General features: G+C 37.8%; 1 protein-coding gene across 2 annotated transcripts in view; it reads right to left on the reverse strand.

Moving 5' to 3' along the window:
- Window positions 1–4381: 4381 nt before the first annotated feature.
- The window catches only part of LOC136864781 (nuclear cap-binding protein subunit 3), a 271629-nt gene continuing 257096 nt past the window's right edge, over window positions 4382–18914 (reverse strand). For both annotated transcript variants that reach the window (XM_067142161.2, XM_067142162.2), the window contains one exon: window positions 4382–5891. In XM_067142161.2, the coding sequence (XP_066998262.2) occupies window positions 5056–5891 (836 nt within the window). In that variant the 3' untranslated portion in view covers window positions 4382–5055. The remainder of the gene's footprint in view (window positions 5892–18914) is intronic.

Genomic DNA, 18914 nt, shown 5'->3' on the forward strand with positions numbered 1-18914 from the left:
CTGTCTTCAAGCCCGTAACCACACATCTCGTTATACTACCTCGGTTTAGGGAGAGTATAGGGGGAATTGTAGTAAAAACGGTGGGATGCATAAAACTAGATTGTGAAGGGCTGGTGTACCACCCGGTATATAGTAATACATTGATCAAAAGAAGTTTTGCACATTACAATTTTACACGGTATATGTCATGGTACATCAAACATGTTTACAATATGCATTGTAGTTATATGTTTGAGACACATAATGAATAATAATGTTATTTGTTTTTTCGTCCCACTAACTACTTTGACGGTTTTTTGGAGATGCTGAGGTGCCGGAATTTAGTCCCGTAGTAGTTCTTTTACGTGCCAGTAAATCTGCCGACATGAGACTGATGTATTTGAGCACCTTCAAATACCACCAGACTGAGCCAGGATTGAACCTGCCAAGTTGGGGTCAGAAGGCCAGCGGCTCAACCGTCTGAACTATTCATCCCGACAGACACATAATTGCACGTTATAAATTTCATATTAGAGCCCGTATTGTCAAAGTATCAACTTGTGAAAATTTAGATTTTATAATTCCACCTTTACAATACTGTAATTGTCTTTATTACAAAGACTACATTAAATTACACTCGTGAAACATGTTTTGTCCTCTTATAGGACATCTTCAGTCACAAATACAAATACATAACATTAAAAATAAGGCGAGGACACATTAAAATAAGTAAATGCAAAGTCTTTGTATACTGTGATGCGGTGTGATAGCGTCTTGTCAATCTTCAATGTTAAAATGGTGTGGTGTGAACATGATATGAAGCATGAAGTCCAATTAAAATCATATGTTAAAACTGTTGTTCAAAACAACGAATTGTCAATTATAAAACTCCGTAAGTGGCTTTGCAAATAAAATTATGTGCATATTGTACATAAAACAGTGTTGTTGTGATGCCACATTGTAATAGATTTCTTGATTAGGAGGTGGAGTTATACTGGTGCAAGTTGAACCTGATTGTGTGTTGACAATAGGAGCCTCCTTGCCTGTCCTACATTGACCACTCCACCTCAAGTGCTAAGGCTAACTGAGCGACGTCCTCGAAGGGCGTCATCAACGACCAGAATAGGCATCTTTCTTGGGAACTAAATGGTGGGGACTTGCCCAGGTGCTCTTTGAAGGTAGGCAGATTCCCATGTTAATCATCTGCTGAAACTCTGCTTTGGCTGAACGCAGTTTTCCTGGGGGTAGTTGTTGTGCTCTTGCTGCTACAGGATGTCTCTCGGTGATAATAGCATGATAAACAGTTGAGTCAGGGATGTCAAAATTAATATTTTCATGAAGTAAGTTGGGAAAATCTTTCAGGATGTCAGCATGTTTGTGGTCTGGTGGCATAACGTGAACTGATTCTATGCCTGAGACCTTAATCAGTGTACCAGGTGTCGCTGTTGAGGTCGTCGAATCAATGAGTCGCCTGTTCCTTTAGATCTACTAAACGATTGTAGTGATGAATGAAGTCAGCTCCTATGATCGGTGATTTCACGTCTGCAATCAGGAAATTCCATGTGAAATTGCACTGTAAACCTAGGTTGAGTCTTAATAGATGCTCACCATAAGTATTAACACAGGAATCGTTTGGTGGAAAAAGTTTATGGTCTGTTTTCTTTCAGCGTTTACGATCCGAAGGGGGAATTACAGATAAGTCAGCTCCGGTGTCAACTAAGTATCTGCATCCGTTCGTTCTGTACCTCTGTCTGTAAAGAATAGGCAACATGAAAGACGGCTCTGGTCATCTGCCGCCACTAGTGTGGAGCGTTTTAGTTTGACTGCTTATTAGAATGCTGGGCAGAAGGTGGTTGGTATGAGCATGGGCTCTGACATTTCTTTGTCCTGTGGCAATATTTAAAATGATACCAGCATAGTGCTCCATTTGGGTTAAAATGCTGGGTTGGCCTCATAAAACACTGGGCTAACCTCGCCCTCTACCTGTCTCGTGATGTACTTTGTGAGGACCGTGATGAAAGTCAGCTACTCCTTGAGGAACATGACATTGTTTTTAATTCATTGATGGATAATGTTAACTCAGTGATCTGTGCTTACAGTCTTGAAATACGATGGTTACCAGAGTCGTTTATTCTATTGATCATATTAGGTGATGGTGTGCATAGTTTGAGCACAAATATTTGATCCGGGTGATGAAAATTCAACAATTTTGTCAACCATAGGGGCTATGGTGTCAAGATCGTTTATACTGGTGGCTAGTATGGAACGTGCTGTAACAGGAAGCCGCTGCATAAATATGGTTTTTAGGAAATCGTCCTTAACCTGCATACCGGCTTAAGTTCACATCTCTTGTAACAGTTGAGTTGGTTTCTTTTCGCCTAGTTCTAATTCTGTTAACAGTTTTCATCACTTTCCTATTTTCTGACTCTTCAAATTCCTGGATTAGCCTAGTTTTAAGATCTGTGAATGGAGTGGTAGAGAAGGGTTGGGTCAAAAAGTCTGAAATGAATTCCACAACATCCACTTCTAACGATGCAACTACATGACTAAATTTCGTGGTTTAATTTTTTATACCTAATGTAGTGAATTGTGCTTCAACTTGAAGGAACCATACCTTTATGTTTTTCTTCCAGATCGGCGGAACCTTTACTGAAATACGTGCAAGTTCCGTTTCATTTGACGTTGAGGTTAGTGGTGGATTAGTGTTGTCGTCACCAGTGTTGTTCATTTTAACACTTCACAATTCTCACTTCGTTTCATTAATCACATCGGGCTTCACCAATATGGGTAATGTCAAATGTTATAACCCATAAATACAGAGAAGTGTTTGTGTGAGTAGCTTTTTAATTAATGCAAAGGAGATGATTATAATTTAACAGAGATGAAACAAAGAACATGCACAATAGCAAAGTCCAAAGAATGTGAGCTTATGTGTTAATAATTAATGTTATTGGCTTTACATCCCACTAACTACTTTTATGGTTTTTGGAGGCGCCGAGGTGCCGGAATTTAGTGCCACGTATTTGAGCACCTTCCAATACCACCGGACTGAGCCACAATCTAACCTGCCAAGTTGGGGTCAGAAGGCCAGCGCCTGAACCGCCTGAGCCACTCAGCCCGGCGAGCTTATGTGTAGCCCTATTTGGGTCGTACACTACAGTCCACCACAGATTAAAGAAGCCTTCTTCCATGGTGCCTGCCTTATGTTCTGATTCATGGACCACAACTTGTTTTGAAGACATCCCTCCACACAAAACAATCAAACTGTTTCAGATTCCTCCGGGTACCAAGGGCATAATTCAACCATTAGACAAGTTCTTTTTCCAGCAGTGGAAAGCCTTTTACCATCGATTAACAGAAATTCAAACTTCTCGTAAAAATGTTAAAGATGAGGTTCGCCACAGAAGCACAATCCTTAAACTGCAGTCCTTTATACATTTTCAGTTCTCACCTCCACGATTTCGGGATATGATGAAATATTCAGGGTAGCAACTAATTACACAAGAGACCGACCTCCCGAGTTTGTAGTGCCCACTAAACATTGTTCGGAAAAGAAGGAAGAAACATGTGAAGTACAGTGCATGCGATAATGAAGTTCTAATTCGTTGTGCTTAGTGTACAAAAGACTTGTGTTATCATCATGCAATTTATATCAGTCATTTCTGCTCTACTTTTATGAATGAGTGACAAGAGAGTAAAACAATACAGCTTCAGAGCATGTCGAGAGATTGCGTGCCCCGCCACACCACAACTCCGAACTGGCTCAGGGATGTCCAGTTGCGCCATCAGTCATGCATGCATACCACGATTCCAGGTATGATTTCGGAGCCTGGCAGTTAAATCTGGAGACCGATACCCTCTGTACGCTATCCCCTTCCAATACAACAATTGTGTATAGAAATTCAACATAGGTACTGACCTGTGTTACCTGTTACTTCCCTTGTGATATTCAAACCAGAATAGGCAATAGTTTAAATTCAAATTATCCTGTTTGTTTAGAAACTGAGACTAAATAGTAGCTTTTGCGAAAACAAAATAGTATATACATATCATTCTCAAAAAACATAGACGTTCTGTCTAATGCCTCGCAGGAGATAGCAGTACCAATAATATAAATAATTTACCTATTTGTTTGAATATTCAGGAACTTAACGACATGAATAAAATGGTACAAAACTACTCATTACTGAATAATGTGATGCAGTGTGGAGAATACAAACCTTCAATTTCAAAATCGTCAGCTTTGTAGTTTGGGTTCATTTTAAAAACTGCAGACTGATAATAAATGAGAAGAGAATTGGAGCATTCCAGTACACACATATCATTGACTGTGTGAATATAAAATAATATAAAGCAGAACTGTTTATTTTGAATTGTGCTTAGGAACACATACAATTCTGACATTTCCACATAAAACAAGTACAGTATATATAAATTCTTTAATAAATAAATTTTAAAAGTAGTATTTCATTAAATCTGAATCCAAGCAATATTCTCAATTGCTGGTGTCTTATTATGAACAAATTCTTAAAGAAAAAATAAAGAAAACAAAAACAGCAGAATATACTTACACAGAAATATCAAATTAAATAGCACTATGGATAGAAAATATATCACACCAATAAGTTTTAATCTTAAGATGACAAATATTTGAAGGATAAGTAAGATAGATAGGAAGACCACATTTCCTCTCAAAGGAAGTGTGTGTTGCTAGTCCTCAAAATAGTATGGAGGGACAAATTCCCTCCTTATAAAGGATATGCAACTGCTTTCCTTGCACTATTCCAATGTTCACCCAACCTCTAAAACATCCATCTGCCTGACTGTGAGTGCTAAGCATGAAATGCTATTCTGCTCAAAACATAATATACAAACCAAATACTTTCCAACAGTACCATGAAGTGCTTAATAAACAATAATTAATAATGTCTACACAGGAAACATCTGTATTGTTTCATAAAATCATAACCAAAAAACAAACTGTTTCCAGGATATATTTTAAAAAGTATGTAGCCATTTATCTGGAAGAGAGCATGACTGGACACCAATATTTAACACACGATATGTATAATGCTATTACTCACTGCCAATTAGTCCATAGTATTCATCATCATCTATTTCAATATGCAAGGGTGATTTTTGTCTTGCAGAGTTTTCTTTCGAAGTTTTCTTGATATTGAGTTTAGATCTAAGATCTTCATTATCAAATATCATTCCCTTTTTCTTACCCAACCTTACAGTGCCTCCAAGGTCATTAGAGCCCATATCTGAATCATTCTTCTCTTCATTGTCCATATGTGTAAAATAATGCTTATCTACTTCTAAGGGTAGGTCCACGTGACCATATGAGGGTTGTGCTTTTTGACTGGCCTTACTCGACTTAGATGAAATGGATGAACTACTACTGCTACTACTACTACTACTACTACTCCTCCTCTTTCCTTTGTCACTGTGTCCTCGATTGTCTTTTCCTAGCCTACTTCGTAAATCCTCACGACTTCTCGCCCTACTTCTGCTAACATGTTTTGAACTGTTTCTGCTCTTACTAACACTCTCCCTACTTCTTTCAGATTTAGTGCTCTCTTTGATGGAACTTTTAGAACGACTGTCTTTACGTTCCCTTTTAGATCTTTTCTTTCTGATGTGAGAATGTTCCATAGCCTTACGTCTCTCCAACCGTATTTGTTCTTCATCTGCATACATGTGCATGCGGGGCACCTTGCTATGAGACCAATTCCTATCTTTTTCTTTTGAGGTATCTTGTTCTTCATCAGAATTCAATCTACCACTTTGAAATCGCGATGAGCCAGAATTTCCTAGAACTTTTAGCACTGATAAATTCCGACTTCTATCCAAAATGGGTGAAGGTGGAGGAGTCATCTTTCTAGGAGGGCTATCAGCATAATCTCGATCTAGGAGAGAAAGAAATAATGACAAAAATCATTCATTACTGAGAAAAAATATCCATCAAGATCATGAAAGGGAAACAGACAAATGAGAAATGTGTCACAAATACAATCACTTATCTAATACATTTAATATCAAGATGATAATTTCTGTGAGTTAAAATGTAGAACACAAGAATATACAAATCCTTTTTCATGTTTGTGGGCACACCATATGTATTCAAATTTTTCTAAAATATTATCACTTCTGGATGGTGTGTTTTGATAAATTTCTCACTAGGATCCTTGATCAAATTTCAAAAGTACTGGTTGAATTGGTTGTGGAGGAAGAACAAAGAGAGTTCAGGAGAGGGAAATCTATGTCAGAAATATATTTGTTTAGACCAGGGAGTAAAGACAAATTTGGAGATTTGACTTACGATACAAACACGCGTGAATAAAGTACACATAAAAGGAGTCAAAACTTTTGGCTGCAGCCTACACCAGTGGAGGATAGAATAAGAATGGCAGTGACCATTTTTGAAAAGCAGATGCTGTTGTGAGGTAAAAGGAAAGAGAAGATAAGCAAGATATGAAAAAAAAAAAAGTGTGGAGGTGTGGTTATCTTCCGTTAAGAATTTTCCTAGATGCAAACACAAGTTGATGTCCAACTTCGTACACTCAAAGGGCATGAGGGTAGGGAGAAGGAGGCAAGCGTTGAAGGAATTTAATAACTGTGACACAACCATTAAATATGGTTTGACAGAGCTGAGTGTGAAAAGGAATGTAAAGATCCATGTTATGAGTTTTGCAAGTACTGTGATGGCCATGTATTTCTTAGGCTAGAGCACTGATAGTTAAGCCAATGTAGAAAGTGGAGCAGAACCTGCACTGAAGCTGGTAGATGATGTTGGATGAAGTGAAGTCATGACAGCCCTGTTTGTGGTAAGACATGATAAGGAAGCTACTGGTTTAAAAAAAATAGTGGTTTAGCATCGCACTAACACATAGAAGGATTTTGGCTATGCAAGGATGGGGAAGTGGTAGGATTGGGAAGTTAGCAGCTGTCACCTTAAATAAGGTATATTTCCAGGATTTCCCCAGAGTGGAAACCAGAAACCACAGAAAATCATCTTTACGGTTGTCAACGTGATGGTGGGATTCAAACCCACCATCTCCTGAATGCATGTTCACAGCTACATGACTCAAAGTGTGTAACCATCTTGCTCAGTTTGATGCTACTGATAAAAGTAGTGTTGGGTATATGCAGACTGCAGATCTTGCAGCAGTTGTGATCACCGAGGAAAGAGCCAAAATGGGGTGGTTGTTCATGTGGTTCATAGTGAATGAGAACGTTGTTCAGGGTTTGTGTGCACTGGAATATGACTGTTTTTCACTCAAGCTAGCCTTCTTACATGAGCAAAAATGCAGAGAATTTAATCTAGAAACTCACACAGTCTTCAAATGCTTTGAAAAAATCTTTAGATTTAGTAAACTGAATCAAAACAAGGGCAATAATAAAGGACATTATTCTGCAAAAGTAATTAAATTAATACAATGGATACAAGACAGATCCAAAACTGTAATAAATGGTAGTCTTGAAAAAAGTATGAAAGGAATTTCCAGGATTTTCCTGGAATGGAAACCAGAAACCACAGAAAATCATCTTTACGGTTGTCAACATGAAGGTGGGATTCACCACCGGTGGTCCCTAACCCATTACAGGAGAGATTCCTCACTGGGACTATGTGTAAGCAGGGTAGCATCCTGCTTCACAGAATTTATTGACCTCAGAACATTTTAAGCAAGTTTCTGACCTATGGGAGTAATGAAGTCCCACTTCCATTCGACATGCAAGGGACTCAGATGGAGGGAGGGAGGGAGATGAGGAAGTCAGGATACATGGGAGTTTATAATCACACATTCATTTTAACATGTATACAATGAAACTGTTAAGCAATGGAAAGTTCAAGAATAAGAGTAAGTTAAATCATCACCATCATGAATTCACATTTGGGAAGGACTTTAGGGAGGATGGGACTGAGTTTTTGTTGAAAATTGTAAAAATGATTGATTTTTCAATTTTTCATATTAATGTACCTCAATGGTTCATGATATGGGTTCATTTTTTTCATGTCCTAGTTCGTGAACCATGGATAACGACTGAGTGGCTAGTAAGTAGTTCTGCGAGTCAGGATACCACTTGCTATGGAATGGGTATGGGCATCTTGGACATATTCTGAGTCATGGCCCTCCTTTGCTAAGGCAGTCAGGGCTATACAATCCACCAGTGGTCCCTAACCTGTTAGAGGAGAGATCATCACTGGGACTATGTGTAAGCACGGTAGCATCCTGCTTCACAGAATTTATTGAGCTCAGAACATTTTAAGCAAGCCTCCGGACCTATGGGAGTAATAAAGTCTCACTTCAATTCGACAGGCGAGGGATTCCTTGGAAACAATTTGGCGAAAGAAAGGAGAACTGGATGAGTCAGCAGAGATGATGAATCTGGATGTGTTAGGAGTTCAATGATATTTGGAAAAGAGAAATAACGAGGAAGAGAAAGCAGATTATGCAGTGTTCTTAAAAGGTGTTTGGAAAGGGAATGGCGGAGTGTGGGGTAGGAATGTTCATCAGGAATACTATTGCACGCAACATAGTTTCTGTTAGGCATGTAAATGAGCGAATGGTGTGGGCAAATTTGGTAGTTATATCACTCTATTCACCATGTGAGGGTGCAGATGAAGAGGAATTTACAAATTTAACCATATTTGTTCACACTTGGTCCATATTGGCAAGCTTATGGAATAACACAAGAAGTGGTTGTTGGTACACCCTGTCAATATTTAATACTCTTCATTAATTCAATGTTTAATTTTCATAAACGTTTCGAGAATTGCCATTCTTTTCTTACTCAGCGAATAAACATCACAAGTAAAATTTCTCATATTCTTTTTTTTTTTCTATTTGCTTTACATCGCACTGACACAGAAAGGTCTTATTGCGTTGATGGGACAGGGAGGGAAGTGGCCATGGCCTTAAGATACAGCCCCCAGCATATGCCTGATGTGAAAATGGGAAACCACGGAAAACCATCACAGGGCTGCCGACAGTGGGGTTCATCTCCCGGATGTGAGCTCACAGCTGTGCGCCCCTAACCGCACGGCCAACTCGCCCGGTCTCATATTCTAGGAAACACTTAAACTTAATTACATGAATATTAAAACATGAAATCATTACACATATGACATTAAAACATTCTCTTGTAAAGTGAAAGTTTGCACTTAAACTGTTGTATCAGTTATATAGCTACATACTGTAAGTGACGAAGGAAATGATAACCGCAGCAGGACCACATTTTAATCTGAATAACTGGCAACCTTTTGGAGGTTTCCTTGGTCGACATTTTGTTTTATGATGATGAAGATGTCTTAATATGAACTTTTATTGTATAGCTATATAACTGTTACAACAATTTACTGTAAGTACAAAGTTTTACTTTACAAGATAACTTTATGTAATGTAATGATTTCATGTTTTAATATTCATGTAATTATGTTTAAGTGTTTCCTAGAATATGATCAATTTTACTTGTGATGTTTATTCACTGAAGAAGAGAATGGCATGGCAGTTCTCAAAACATATACAAAAATTAAATATTGAATTACTGAAGGATATTACATATTGACAGTGCAGACCAACAAACACCCCTTGTGTTATATACGATGAGGAAGTCAACAAGTTTTTTGAAGCACTGAGTGACATCATAGTAGTCAGGGACAACAGCAAGGATAGGATAGTATAAATGGGCGATTTCAATGAGTGAGCTAGAAAGAGAACTGAAGGTTATGAGTGGGTGATGAGTAAATGTGGGGAAGCTAATAAAAATGGAAAGCGTTTACTGGACTTCTGTGCTAGTATGGGATGAGCAGTTACGAATACATTCTTCAAGCATACTGCTACACATGGGAGAGTAGGGGCACCAGATCCATAAAAGACTATATCATAACAGACTTTGAATTAAGAAATCTGTCAGGAATGTGCAGGCATTCTGGGGATTTTTTGATGACACGTTCAACTATATGATCTGTAGTGAACTAAGTATCTCTAGGCCTAGGATACAGAAAGTGAAATCTCGTTGCAGATGAAGCAGTGTAGAAAAATCTCCAGGATGAGGAAATTAGAAGTACATGCGTATGATTAGTGAAAAGTTCCAAACAATAGACAGTAATTAGGTTCAGGATATAGAAAGAGAGAGGGTGGTATACAGGGTTGCTGTAGTAGAAACAGGATGGAAATGCCTAGGGACAACCGTGTGTAAATATGAAAAAAACAGAACATGTTGGTGGAATGATGAAGTGAGGGCAGCTAGCAGAAATGGCTTCAAACATCGACTGATGCAGACAGGGAATTGTACATAGATGAAAGAAACAAAGTTAAACAAATAACTGTTGAATCCTAGAATAAGTCATGGGAAGAGTTTGGTAATAACCTTGAAAGGCTATGTCAAGCAGCAGGGAAACATTTCTGGACAATAAAATAATCAGATAAAGGGTGGGAAAAATGAAATGAATAGTGTTTTGGGTAAATCAGGTGAACTCATAATAGATCTCAAGGAATTACTCGACAGGAGGAAGGAATATTTTAAAAAATCTTCTCAGCATAAAAGGTAATCTTTCTGGTGATATTGCAGACAACTGAGCTCGTGCAGAGGAGAACAATGATGTTGGTAAAATTGCACTTGAGTAAGTGGAAAGGATGGTAAGCAAACTTGTCAGAAAGCAGGGATGAGATGACTTCATAGAGTTACAAGATTAGCATGGAATGTTAGTAAGGTATTTCCTAATTGGACGAAAGCAGTAATTGTACTTATTTATAAGCAAGGAAACAGGAAGGATTGCAGCAACCATCAAGGTATTTCACTGATCAGTACACCAGGGATTTTGTAAGGGAAGGTGCAATCAATGGTTAAGAGTAAGCTGGATGAAAACCAGTGTGGTTTAAGACCACAGAGGGGTTATCAGGATCAGAAATATAGTCGGAAAGCAGGGATGAGATGACTTCATAGAATTATAAGATAAGCATGGAATGTTAGTAAGGCATTTCCTAATTGGACAAAAGCAGTAACTGCACTTATCTATAATCAAGAAAACAGGAAGGATTGCAGCAACTATCGAGGTATTACACTGATCAGTACACTCTATGAAAAATGCTGTGAGAGGAATAGATAGTTAAGTATATTTTCCATAAGTTTAGAGAAGGCACATGATAGAATATTAAGGGAAAAGATATTAGCCACACTGGGGGACTATGAGATTAAGGTTTGATTATAAAAAGCAATCAAAGGTATTCATGTTAGAAAGATAGATAGATTTATCATCAACAGGTTATTTGCCCAGTTAAAGATGTTTCAATAAAGGATAATATACAACAAATACACCTTAAATAAATAACACTTATTTCCCAAAATAATAACCAAGTACAAACTAAACCTAGAGAACTTTATATATGCACACTTAAAATAAATAAATAAATAAATAAATAAATAAATAAATAAATAAATAAATAAATAAATAAATAAATAAATAAATAAATAAATAAATAAATACAAACAAACAAACAAACAAACAATCAATCATCAAATAAATAAATAAATAAATAAATAAATAAATAAATAAATAAATAAATAAATAAATAAATAAATAAATAAATAAATAAATCTCCTTAAATAACTAACATTATTAAACTACATCTAGAAACATTTACATACACATATTTTACAGAAAGGACCTTACATTCATGAGGTCGTTAGGGCGCGTCTGATTTTAGATGGGGGTGAGTGGAAAAGATCCTCTGATTCACCCACCTCATTCAGTGATGTTAGTGCCCTCAGAAGCTATGAGTTAGCCCGAGCTATAGTTCTCACTTTAGGTAGACGAAAAAAAAAATATATATTTTTTTTTTGCTAGGGGCTTTACGTCGCACCGACACAGATAGGTCTTATGGCAACGATGGGATAGGAAAGGCCTAGGAGTTGGAAGGAAGCGGCCGTGGCCTTAATTAAGGTACAGCTCCAGCATTTGCCTGGTGTGAAAATGGGAAACCACGGAAAACCATCTTCAGGGCTGCCGATAGTGGGATTCGAACCTACTATCTCCCGGATGCAAGCTCACAGCCGCGCGCCTCTACGCGCACGGCCAACTCGCCCGGTACGAAAAATATACCTTCACCTAGTATGGTGACGGGGAACATGTAATGGAATCAACTCTAATAATGTCGATCAATCCACTCTATTCGTCAGACATTTATAAAGAAAGAGGGCATTGGCACATCTGCAGTGCGAGTGCAATGTCCTCATAATCAGAGTCTTGCAAAAAGCCTCGTAATCAGACAAAGAGAGAGAAATACCCAAACCTTTGTAACCGATCCATTTCATGAATCTTATTTGGACGCTTTCCAAGTTTTGTATTAAATACTGCTGAGAAGGTAGCCACACCTCGCAACAGTATTCTAGCGATGGCCTGATCAGAGTGCAAAACAAAAGTTATTAGAGTTCTAGGAGAAACAAATTCGGCACAGTTTCTTTTCAGAAAGCCAAGTAATTTAAACCATTTCTGAGAAATCTTGTCTAAATGTTTCTCGAAGGAAAGACCGTAACAGTTTGAAAGTGTCACACCAAGATCATTTATTTCATTCACACAAGCTATTTGAAAATTACTTTGACATAATACCATCAAATTTTACTACGCAAACCCTATTAGTGAGATAGCTTCTAATCCACTCCAAAGCACTTCCTTTTATCCCATATGCTGACAATTTGATGAGTAGAGCATCATGTTGAACTGAATTAAAGACTTTGGAGAAGTCCATATAAACAACATCCACTTGTTGTCTCCTATCCAGAGATTCTGAAGTGAAATTGATATACACCGCCATATTGGACACAGTAGAGCGTTTCTGTACAGAACTGTGCTGAGCTATATTAAAATACTGTGAAACTGAACTGTACAATCTCTTATACACAATCTTCTCTGCCACCTTTGAAATCGGGGACAATAACATAACAGGCCAGTAGTTATGAAACACCATTTTGTCTCCTTTCTTGAACACTGGTATGATGTAACCTTTCTTCCAGTAACATGGAAAATACCCTGATGAGAATGACATATTTATTATGATGCTAAGTGGCCTACATAGCTCGGATGCATATTCTTTCAAAACTACTGTGGGTATATCATCCGGACCACATGATCTGGAGGTATCCAACGTTGCAAGAATTGAAGATACCTCTGCGGGAGAGGTTACTACTGAGGTTAGGTCTATATCACACACAGACAAAGTGGATAGATTACACTTTGCAGTAGGTGAGTGATACTTTTCAAAGGTATCTACCACTATAGACATTATCTTTGCTGTCCGGATGTTAATGGAAAAGCACTGGGAAAAAAAGGGAACAACTTTTTCTACTATTCCTAGACATCTAAAAGGCTTATGATAGCGTACCAAGGGAGCATATCTGGAAATGCCTAAAAGAGCCAGGAGTCTGTGACAGTCTTATTGCAAAAGTGAAGATGCTGTATAATAAAACCAGAAGTTGTGTGCAAGTGGGTCGCAGGCTGTCCAAATGGTTTGAAACGAAGAGAGGAGTACAGCAAGGCAGTGCTTTGTCACCCCTCTTATTTATCACTGTGATGGATGCCATAATAAAGGCCATAAAAGGGAAGGAGCGGCGGACTTGCAAGCTTTCATCTTTGCAGATGATGTGGTGATCTGGGGTGAAACTGAAAGTGATGTGGAGAGAAGGCTGCAGAGGTGGAGTCAAGAGTTTAAGAGTTATGATTTAAATATCAACAAAGCTAAGATGGTGGTGATGAAGTTACAGAGAGGAGATGACAAAGCACATATCAGAATAAATGACACCAAACTGGACAGTGTTCCAATGTTTAAGTACTTGGGTAGTATAGTATCAAAAGACAACCTTGCAAAGTATGAGGTGGATAGTCGAATTAGCAAGGCAACTTAATTTTACCACCAAGTAAGACAACTGCTGTGGGATAAACAAGTACCATTAAAAGCAAAGATGACATTATATAAATCATATTTTACCCTCATCCTCATGTATAGCTTGGAAACTACCACGTTGATGAGACAAGACAACTCAAAACTTTAGGCTGCAGAAATGAAGTTCTTACGCACCATGATACAGAAAACCAGGAAGGACAAGTTCAGGAATGAAAAAGTCCAAGAGGAGGTGGGAATAATAGACTCCCTACTACAGAGGATTCAGAAAGCAAGACTAAAGTGGTTTGGCCATGCAAGAAGGATGAGTGCAAGCAGTACTGCAAGAAGAGAATATGAAAGAGAAGTAAAAGGAAAAAGACCAGTGGGCAGACCCAGAGGAAAATGGACAGATCTGGTGAAGAAAGATGTCAAGAAGAGAGGACAAGATTGGGAGACGATTATGAGAGAACGGTGGTTCATGGACAGACAAAGATGGAGGTGGCTTGCACACCACACCCAGGCAACTGGAGATAGTCAACGACGATGATGATGCGACTGGCGACTTCTGTTCTTTTTGTGTCTAGCAGTGTCGCTACGCTGCTGGACATTAAAACGCTATATAGCACTTACATTAACTTCGCACACTTTGCAGAAGAGAATCTTTCCTTCGGTAGAGAAGCTTTTATCCTCAAACTCTTTAACACAATTACTGAATTTAACACTTTCACTACACTTTCTATAGGTATCCTTATGTCAACTCTATCACTGTTAATGTAATTATGAAGCCTTGAAAATTGTCTCTGTTGAAATTTTTAAGAAAGGAGAGTGGAGAAAAGTAATTTAGGCACTGTACAAAGTGGTCACAGGCCACAAGTGCTAACAGATAAGAAGATAAGCCTTTGTGGTATTTCCTTGCCTCTTAACAAGAGTGACATTCCCGTGGGCCCACTCTGCAAGTCTTATTTTAAAGAAAGTTATTCTAAAACTACTGATGTAAACTCAGACTAGATACATTAAGCGTCAACTATTCAGCTTTGAGGCCCGAGCTTCGAGTTTCATCACAATGCTACAAGCACATTTATACAAGCAACATCAGACATAACATTCGAAGTACAGTAAACTTTTCTGAGTAAAATATAACCAAAACATGAGCCAAACTATGTTAAAAATGGTAAAATATGCATTTATATGTTCTATAAAATTAGAAACATCCATTTCATGCTTAATTCCAACAAAAAGCCAAAATGGAAGCCAGGGTAAAAAAAAAGACATTTTCTGAACATCTAAACTCTATTTACGATTAATCTATACTTCAAAATAATTTTTATTAAATGCATCCGCGAGAAAGAAATGATCATGTTGGCATTTTTAATACACTGATGTTTTACTGGCGAGCATAGTAGATGAAGTGCATATCTACATTACCAGAAGCCATGTTCTTCTTGACAAGTGTTTTTAAATAGAAATATGATTACTTTTTATGACAAATTTCAGAGGTGTTACTCAACAACAGGGAATGGATTTCTGTGTAAATACATATCTATTTAGGAAGATATTAGCACATATTTTCCATATTCTTAGTCATTAAAATCAATATAAGTTTTAGTCCATATTTTGGCTAAAAAATATTAAATTCTATTAAATTAACAGTTCTCTCAATAATGGAGAAACAAATTAAAAATTTATATTTAAGCATTTTATACAGGATGGCCCACTTAAACCTTTCACCGCAGATATATCTGGAACAACAAGATATATTGAAAAATGACTTTCACAGGCATGAAGCCAGGGAAGGGGCTAATTAATGTAAATACTATGAGCCAGTCAAAAACATAGGAAAATAGTATTTTCAACACCAACTTACATTTTTTTAAATGGACACCCTGTATTATTTTGTGCCCAATCGTTAACATGAAAAATCACATAAGTAATGGCGTTTGTTTCATCGCAATAGGTCAATTACATCCCGAGATATTGCAACGTGAAGTTAACGCTTGAGATAAATGAAACGCGCAGCAGTTGCACATTCCGAGAGTCAAGCGCAAACCTCACGGTCCTCTTACTCGCGATATGATTGCCGTACTACGATGCGACAGGTGCTATACTTAATGCTATTTGCACTGCTATCAAGAGGGATGGAAATAAGAGAAGGGTTTCCTGCCACAGCAAAAGGATATGTAAATAATGATTTCTGTCTTGCGTGTTTTATTTACCTACACAGTACATTGCAGTACCTGTACTGTACTACTTCAGAATGTACATAATTTGTACAGCAAAGTTACTATAACAAAATTCTCTTATTTTCATCCCTCTTGATAGCAGTGCAAATAGCATTAAGTATAGCGCCTGTCGCATTGTAGTACGGCAATCATATCGCGAGTAAGAGGACCGTGAGGTTCGCGCTTGACTCTCGGGATGTGCAACTGCTGCGCGTTTTGTTTATCTCAAGCGTTAACTTCATGTTGCAATATCTCGGGATGTAATTGACCTATTGCGATGAAACAAACGCCATTATGTGATTTTTCATATTAACGATTGCTTACGAAATAATACAGCGTGTCCATTTAAAAAACGTAAGTTGATATTGAAAATACTATTTTCCTACGTTTTAAACTGGCTCATAATATTTACTTTAATTGGCCCCTTCCCTGCCTTCATGCCCGTGAAAGTCATTTTTCAATATATCTTGTTGTTCCAGATATATCTGCGGTGAAACGTTTAAGTGGGCCACCCTGTATTTTAACTTCTATATGACTCAACAATCGACAGTGTGCCAGTGGTTTCCTAATTACTTCGTAATACGGGCATTCCCTTTTATTGCTTCATAGGACTCTATTAAGAACTTTCTGTATGCCATTGACTCTGAAGATCCAGCCTCAACTAAAGCTGCAAAAACAGAAGTCTGTGACAAGTATCAGGAATGACTTAAGTTACATTCAGCATAATTTTTCATCCATCACAAAAGCAGAACTTTCATCTGTCTTTTTATGTGATTTTCGAAATGTGAATAACACTGTGTAATATCTATATCATGGTAGAAGTTAAGCTGCAGATATCAAAAATGAAGATGGACAACACTGTACTTTCAAAGAACCGTGGATATGAAGAAATCAAAAAGGTTGCTGTAATGCAGTGTGGAAACTTATGTGTGAAGTTAACGTCAGACTTAACCCCAGCACACATTGTGAAGTTCAAACACGCCCCACTATCTCGTCTACTGAATGCAGTTTCAGTCAACTTAGTGTAAATCTTTCCTCGGAGAAACAGAAGATTCACTTTCCAGCACTTAAAAGAAAATTTCTTAATCCACTGTTTTGATAACAGAGTAGTAGTTCAAAGTTCATATTCAAATGAAAAAGGCAATATTATGTTTCATGCAGGCATATCAATCAATCAATCAATCAATCAATCAATCAATCAATCAATCAATCAATCAATCAATCAATCAATCAATCAATCAATCAATCAATCAATCACTACTGATCTGCATTTAGGGCAGTCGCCCAGGTGGCAGATTCCCTATCTGTTCTTTTCCTAGCCTTTTCTTAAATGATTGCAAAGAAATTCAAAATTTATTGAACATCTCCCTTTGCAAGTTATTCCAATCCCTAACTCCCCTTCCTATAAATGAATATTTGCCTCACTTTGTCCTCTTGAATTCCAGCTTTATCTTCATATTGTGATCTTTCATACTTTTAAAGACACCACTCAAACTTATTCATCTACTGATGTCATTCCACGCCATCTCTCCACTGACAGCTTAGAACATACCACTTATGATGATAAAGATGTTGATTCCCATAGTGAATATTGGTATTATAAATTTACTCATTCGGAACAAATATTTCAGGTTCCCTATGGGAGTCAACATCTTTATCATCTAATAGCCAGGGAGGCATTAAGTTTTGAAAATTAAACAAAGTCACTCATAGTGCACTGGCACTGCCGGTGGCTGCAAGTAGCCTACGCAGTGGTGTCCATGGTATGCACTTGCCATCTTGCCATGCATCTTGGCAGGTGTGCTATTTAACAACTGATGAGCCCAACTTAGCACACTGGGGCGAAACGCTGGCAACCAGGGGGCGAAACGCTGGCAACCAGGAATGAGTTGGCTGGTAAATTTAAAATGTCCAGTAACACACCAACTATATTGGTAATATATATCACTTAATCGAGCAGCTTGTCTCCTTTCTCCCAAATCTTCCCAGCCCAAACTCTGCAACATTTTTGTAATGCTACTCTTTTGTTGGAAATCCCCCAGCACAAATTGAGCTCCTTTTCTTTGGATTTTCTCTAGTTCTTAAATCAAGTAATCCTGGTGAGGGTCCCATACACTGGAACCATACTCTAGTTGGGGGTCTTACCAGAGACTTATATGCCCTCTCCTTTACATCCTTACTACAACCCCTAAATACCCTCATAACCATGTGCAGAGATCTGTACCCTATATTTACAATCATATTTATGTGATTACCCAATGAAGATCTTTCCTTATATTAACACCTAGGTACTTACAATGATCCCCAAAAGGAACTTTCACTTCATCAATGCAGTAATTAAAACTTTTCCTATTTGTGAAACTCACAACCTGACTTTTAACCCCGTTTATCATCATACCATTGCCTGCTGTCTATCTCACAGCATTATCGAGGTCATTTTGCAGTTGCTCACAATCTTGTAACTTATTTATTACTCTGTAGAGAATAAAATCATCTGCAAAAAGCCTTATCTCCAATTCCACTTCTTTACACATATCACTGATACATATAAGAAAATATAAAGGTCCAATAATACTCCCTTGAGGAATTCCCCTCATAATTACTAAAGGGACAGATAGAGCTTCGCCTACTCTAATTCTCCGAGTTCTATTTTCTAGAAGTATAGCTGCTCATTCAGTCACTCTTTTTTCTAGTCCAATTGCACTCATTTTTTCCAGTAGTCTCCCATGATCCACCCTATCAAATGCTTCGGACAGGTCAATCACGATACAGTCCATTTGACCTCCTGAATCCAAGATATCTGCTATATCTTTCTGGAATCCTACAAGTT

Source organism: Anabrus simplex, chromosome 2, assembly GCF_040414725.1.
Source record: "Anabrus simplex isolate iqAnaSimp1 chromosome 2, ASM4041472v1, whole genome shotgun sequence".
NCBI classification, from domain to species: Eukaryota; Metazoa; Arthropoda; class Insecta; order Orthoptera; family Tettigoniidae; genus Anabrus; species Anabrus simplex.